The 7,139-nt window shown below is 40.2% G+C and overlaps 1 protein-coding gene across 1 annotated transcript in view; it reads left to right on the top strand.

The window, feature by feature from the left end:
• The window catches only part of ARHGAP10 (Rho GTPase activating protein 10), a 293,594-nt gene that overhangs the window by 104,004 nt on the left and 182,451 nt on the right, over positions 1–7,139 (top strand). Inside the window, exon 8 of the mRNA XM_023513448.1 lies at positions 6,861–6,990. Within this exon, the coding sequence (XP_023369216.1) occupies positions 6,861–6,990 (130 nt within the window). The remainder of the gene's footprint in view (positions 1–6,860; positions 6,991–7,139) is intronic.

The raw sequence follows: 7,139 nt of genomic DNA on the forward strand, positions 1-7,139 counted from the left end.
GGGCCCGGGCTGGATTCTAACCCACCACCTTAGGTGTATGTGGCTGGCACCTTAGCCACTTGAGCCACAGGCACCGAGCCAAGATGCACACTTTCTGTCGGGTGTTGGATATCAAGTTTTAGGAGAATGTCATCTAGGAAGCAGTGTACCACATGGGATTTTATTCAGGTGGGAGATGCTTTTCCTCCCAGTGCTTTAGTTGATCTCAGAAGTGTCTTCGTTGAAAAGCTAGTGAGGGTGGGTTTGGCATAGTGTGTGGCCTTGTTAGAAATCTAGTGTGATAGCTTTGTGACATGCTCACGGTGTGTAGTGAAGGACACACAGGTAGATGGATGGGAATGTCTGTGGTGTTTGCTGCCTGCCTTTAATTTCTTTCAAAATTAGAAGTTGAGGATAAATGCCTTTTGTGTAGATTTTGTTTCCAAGATTTTTTTTTTTTTTTAATATAGTTCCCAGTACAAAAGCTTTACATCTCTACTGAGGTGATAAATAAAAATCTCTTGCTTTGGTAATTTATGTGTCAACTTTTATTAGTACCCTGGGCACTCGGCAGGGTTAATTAAATAGAGTCCTTGGGTAGTTTTTTCCTTTTCCTGTTGCTGTAGCCCCGAGATCAGTGAAGGGAATTATGGAGTATGTGATGTGCCATAATGTAAGAATTTGAAAAAAATTCAACATGTACATGTGTAGATTGATTTAGTCACCTCAAAATTGTCCCTGTAGGTAGTAGAATATTTACTCTAATGACGTTATTTTTCAGAATACTTTTGCAGGCCACAGAACATAGTTTTATTAAAAAGAACATTAGGATCTTATACTAATAGAACCCCAAAGACTCAACCACAGACTCCTGGAAGTCATCAAAAGATACAGTAATGTCTCAGGATATAAAATACATATCCACAAATCAGTAGCCTTTGTGTAACAGCCAAGATGAGAGGCTAATTAAAGACACAACTCCCTTTACCATAGCTTCAAAGAAAATGAAATACTTAGGAATATACCTAACAAGAAGTGAAGGATCTCTAAGAAGAAAATTCATATAGCTAAGGCAGTTCTTAGAAATAAAAACAAAGCCAGGGGCATTAGCAAACCATTTAAGACAGCATGGTACTGGCACAAAAATAGAGACATAGACATTTGGAATTAAATAGAAAACCAGGAAATGAAACTAACATCTTACTACCACCTAATCTTCAATAAACCAAACAAGAACATACACTGGGGGGAAAGACTCCCTATTCAATAAATGGTGCTGGGAGAACTGGATATCCACATGTAAAAGACTGAAACTGGACTTATACCTTTCTCCACTCACAACAATTGATTCAGGTTGGATAAAGGACTTAAATTTAAGGCATGAAATGATAAAAATCCTCAAAGAAAGCATAGGAAAAACACCAGAAGATATTGGCCTGGGGAAAGACTTCATAAAGAAGAATGCTGTGGCAATTGCAACAACAACAAAAATAAATGAGACTTAAACTGAAAAGCTTCTGTACAGCTAAGGAGACAACAACCAAAGCAAATAGACAACCTACACAATAGGAAAGGATATTTACATATTTTGAATCAGACAAAAGTTTGATAACTAGGATCTATAGAGAACTCAGATTAATACACATGAAAAAAGCCAACAATCTCATATATCAGTGGGCAAGAGACATGAATAGAACCTTCTCTAAAGAAGACAGACAAATGGTGAACGAACATATGAAAAAATGCTCATTTTCCCTAATTATTAGAGAAATGCCACCCTGAGATATCATCTCACCTTAGCAAGAATGGCCCACATCAGAAAATCTCAAAACTGCACATGCTGGCGTGGATGTGGAGAGACAGGAACACTTTTACACTGCTGGTGGGACTGCAAACTAATACAACCTTTTTGGAAGGAAGTATGGAAAAGAACTCAAGCTAGACCTCCCATTTGATCCTACAATCCCATTACTGGGCATCTACCCAGAAGGGAAAAAATCCTTTTATCATAAGGACACTTGAACTAGACTATTGCAGCTCAATTTACAATCGCCTAAATGTGGAAAGAGCCTAAATGCCCACCAACCCAGCAATGGATTAATAAGCTGTGGTATATGTACACCATGGAATACTATTCAGACATTAAAAAAGATGGAGACTTTGCATCCTTTGTATTAACCTGGATGGAAGTGGAACACATTATTCTTAGTAAAGCATCATAAAAATGGGGAGGCATGAATCCTATGTACTCAGTTTGGATATGAGGACAATTAATGACCTAGTACACGGTGGGAGGGGGCAGGGGAAAGCAGAGAGAGAGAGGAGTGTGGGAGGTTGGCTCTCAGTGTGCAACACACCTTTGGGGGGCAAGACACAATTATAAGAGGGACTTTGCCTAACAAATGCAATCAGTGTAACCTGGTTTTTTGTACCGTCAATCAATCCCCAACAATATAAAAAAAAGAAAAGAACGTTAGATAGCTTAGAAGATTAGATGATAATCCGGGTCCTCCCCTGCGCCCCCCACCCTCCACAGGCAGGCTGTAGAACTTGTGGAATTTTACTTTTTCTGTCCAAACCCACCTGTCCAGGGCAGGCCAGGCCTGGATGAGAACCTTGAAGAAGGAGTGTTTGTGTAGCCCCTTACTCTAAAAATAATGAAGAGTTTTAAGACAGTACAGCATTAAGCTAAGCAGGAGACTTGTGAGCACTGAGCTCTGTGTGGCCGTGCACTCCATGTGCCCCTGCGGCCAGCCTGGCTTCAGCTGGAGGTGAGGTGTGGGAACATCAGAGTCTCTGGGACCCTCAACAAAACTGTCCCTACACAGATTTGCTTATGGCAAATTTATAATGCACCTGAGGGGAAGAGGGGATTTAGTTACCTTACATAAAGCAAAACAATTTCAGAAAGATGAACTATTTAGATAGGGATGAGCAGTACTCCATCTTGAAATCTTAGAGCAAAACACAAAGGTAGGCTGTCATTTGAAATGGTTCACAAAATCAGCTGGTTAATATCCTTAATACCTTGAGAACTTAGAGAATTCATGACAACAGCATTCTGTAGAGAAGCGGGCAAACAACAGTTGACTAAAAAAAAAAAACCAACTTTTTTTTTTATAGTGTTGTGAGGAAAATAGAATACCAAAATAATAACCCCCCCTTTTTTTTTGTTTCCTCTGGAGCTTAAAGGTCGGCAGTAAATTGCCCTAAATCCTGTACCTGTTCCCTAAATATTCCTCTCTTGTTTTTCTTCTGGCTGTTTCTGAGGTAATTCCCAAAGCCCTGGGCAGTAGAGTCTGTTCTTTCTCTCGGTCTCACCTTCAGTACTCACAACGCCGGGTCTTGGTTTCATCTTTGCTTTTCATTTTTGCTCTTAGCTGATTCTTCTGTCTTCTGAGATACTGGCATCTGTGAACATGTCCATCATTCTCTCATCCATTGTCGTTCACTGATGCTGAATTATACTCATTGTTTGGCCATTCATCTCATTTCCTGATGATATCAGTTTTTATGATAATAAGGGGAAAATGCAGGCTAAAATATTTTTCATGTTGTTGAAAGAAAAGTTCCAGTTATGTTTTTTGTGCTGTTACTTTGGCGTTTAAGAAAATATATTCAAACGTTCCAACCAAATCTTAAGCGTTAACTATCCTTGTTTTATAACATTATAGATAATGTTATAATTATCATTATAATGTTACAATGATCAACTTTTTCATATTATAGTAAAAAAATAGTAAAACTACTTTATAATCAGAAAAAAAGATAAAAGTTATTTACAAGTGAAAACAAACTTTCCATCTGATTATACCTATTCTATTGTAAAAATGGCTAGAATTTTTTCTTTGAGAGATTCGGTCTTCATCCATTTTCTATAATCTAGAGTAATAAGTGGAAAGCAAGAAAGTAGCGAGATGGCTTTTAGAAAATAGACCTTCCATAAGAATGGAAATTGCATCAAAATTAAAGAATATTTTAAGGAACTAATTTTCGCCTTTTGGGATGCCTGTCCTGGGAAGAATGTGGGGAGAGTAGAATAGAATTCTTCCTAGAAGGAAATATAACATGAGAAATTTCAGGATTCATGAAGAGTTCCTGGAAGTGATGAAGAATGTCTAAGAAGTGTTTAAAAACACGGGCAAAATGTTTTCATTACCGTGCTGTGAGGAAAATAGAATACCAAAATTATAAACTTTTTTTTTTTTTTTACCTAAAGATCGATCACATCAAAATATGACAGTCGTTTTTCTGAAGGTGGGATTATGCTTCCTTCTTTCTGATTTGTGTCTTTTCTTCCTCCCTCCACTAGGACTGTTTGTGTCCTCCTCGGTTTTACAATGATGGGGATTAGCTTTTATACTCTGAAGGAAACTTCTGAAAAGATAGGTTCTCTTCCAGCCAGTTTGAAAATAAAATTATAAGGCTTAATTTAAGGATGGTTGGTAAGGAAAGGCGGGAAGACAAGACAGTCGTGGTCTTTTATTGGCCCTGGAGAGTGTCAGGTAGTGACCTGCTGCACGGGTTATGGTGAGAATTAAGGAATCAGAAGGTGTCTTCAGTAATGCCGGGCACACCTGCTCTAACATTTACAGTCTGGCCTGGAAGTTACCTGGAAGGTAGAATCGGAATTGGTAGGTTCTAGCTATTCTACTGATGAGTGTTCAAATGAAAAAAATGTAACTTCTGGTTGGTGCCTGCAGCTGTTCAAACCCAGCCCCAGCCAAAAACTGCAAAAAAACCAAAAAACAAAAAAAACAAAAAAACTTTTACCTCAATTCATAATTTATCTTAAAAATGGAATATTAAAAATAAAAATAGCTCAGCCTTTCCCTTCCCTTAGGCAGGGACATAAGCCTCTGGGGAAGTAGGGCAGTGAGGCCAGAAGTACTTCCTGGAGGTGTCTGCCACGGGGAAGATGGGGTGTTGGGGAGCACAGAGAAGGCAGGAGGGATAGGCTTCTGGGGGTGGGGTGGGATTGGGAGATTGGTTACATTGAACGGATGTGTTAATGGGAGCCAGAAGTTCTCATATCTGGAAAAGGATGCAGTGACACCCCTGAGCTGTGAATGCATGGTGCCTGCAGTTGGGTTTCTCAATAACACCATCCACTAAAAGCAGCAAAAGCTCCTTTGGAGAAATGGCTGGTTCCAGGATTAGGAGAAGAGAAGTAAGAAGAACCTGGGGTCTGCTATTAGACCAGAAAGAGAGAAATTGCTCAAAGAATTAAGGCGACAGCTCAAAAGACACAGAAACCATCCTGAAGGGGCTTCAGCTTACATCCAGGACCATCTGAGCATTAACATGAGTAATGGGATTATTGGGTACAACTCATTGGCTTTTGTGGAAGTGAGAGTTTGTGTGCATGTGCTGGCATCTCTAAACGCACACGAGTCTATATGATGCCACCCACGGGTGTACGTATATATAATACATCCGCGGGAAGTGAGGGTGGAAGGAACCGTAGCAGACTGACAAAAGCAAGGGAATGAAATCAGGGTGAGATCAGTCTAAAGATGGACCCGAAACCCTAGAGACAGGAGAGGTGGGAAGAAGAGAGGGAACTCGCCGTTGACTGATGAGTTTTCTCTTTGCTTAAAGCACATAAGCAGGTTATTTATTTTTTAGCTATAGTTTGTATTTGACATAAACCTCTGCATATAGATTTTGCCTTTTATAATCTGTATCAGACTCTCCATACCACTGGAAAAAAAATGTACCATTCAATCATTTTTCTGCATTTAGGACCTTTGATAACCCCTTTTCTTGTACAGAGGAGAGATGCGACATTTTAGTGGTAATTTCCTACCTCAGCTCCTCATAGTTTCACATCAGCAGTTTCTTAGTATTAACACAATTATTTCTGAGTGAGGATGAAAGAAGTGTCCGGGACCTGGGTGATGCTGACTCATCACAGTTGCCCTGGTAATCTTGTCACTTCTCTGTGCACGTGTGTTTGTGGTGTGGCCGTTTGACAGATATTGGCCTACCAAGTGTCCTGGATTTCAGAAATGTGATTCATCTTTTCAGATATCAGAGACATTATTTGTGGCTGAGTTTTTTCCCTCCTTCTTTCTTGAGGGAAGAAATGTCATGTTCAAGAATGATTTCTGTGATCTATAAAAACAGGCACTCATATTTATTAGTTTGCAAAGAAGAATTAAGTTTATTCAGATCCTGAGTACTTAGCAGATTGCTAGTTCAGTAGTAACAACTAGAGTCCGATTGGTTGTTGCAAAGGAACTACTTCCCAGGTACGCATTTTATGACCTATTTTTTTTTTTTTTTTTTGAGACAGAGTCTCACTTTGTCACCCCTTGGTAGAGCGCTGTGGTGTCATAGCTCACAGCAACCTCCAACTCCTGGGCTTAAGTGATTCTCTTGCCTCAGCCTGCCAAGTAGTTGGGACTACAGGCTGCTGCCACAATGCCCAGCTATTTTTAGAAACAAGGTCTGGCTCTGGCTCAGGCTGGTCTTGAACCTGTGAGCTCAGACAATCTACTTGCCTTTGCTTCCCCAGTGCTAGGATTACAGGCATGAGCCACTGTGCCCGGCCCTGTAATAGTGGGAGACCGGAAGTCAGGCATTTTTATGGTGAATAAATAGAATTATTTGTGGTGTTAGAAATCTTCAAAAACAAGTAGCCTGTGATTTCTTTGGCTTTTCCTCCTCTATTAGCTATTTTGCCACTCTTTTTTTTCCTTTGAACAGGAATCTCCACATACTAGAGATACACTAGAAAGAATGGAGATATTTTGAGAAATTTATAGAATAGTCTGTAGTTGAAATTTAGCTATTGTTTCCAAAGACGTTAAGATCTACATGAGAGAACTCATATGAGAACTTAAAATTTATGTCGGTTTTTTAACAATCCATTTCAGACACGGAATCGATTTGAAGGAACCAGGTCAGAAGTGGAAGAGCTCATGAACAAAATCAGACAGAATCCCAAGGAGCACAAACGAGCGAGCCAGTTTACAGCAGAAGGCTACCTGTACGTGCAGGAAAAAAGTAAGACGCCAGGCAGTGGCTGGACGGCTGCTTGAAAACTCTGCTCTTGGCTCGGCGCCTATAGCTCGACCGGCTAAGGCGCCAGCCACGTACACCTAAGGTGGCGGGTTTGAATCCCCAGCCCGGACCCACCAAACAACAATGACGGC

The sequence above is a fragment of the Otolemur garnettii genome, unplaced genomic scaffold, assembly GCF_000181295.1.
Source record: "Otolemur garnettii isolate 467f Iridium unplaced genomic scaffold, OtoGar3 scaffold00041, whole genome shotgun sequence".
Taxonomy (NCBI): Eukaryota; Metazoa; Chordata; class Mammalia; order Primates; family Galagidae; genus Otolemur; species Otolemur garnettii.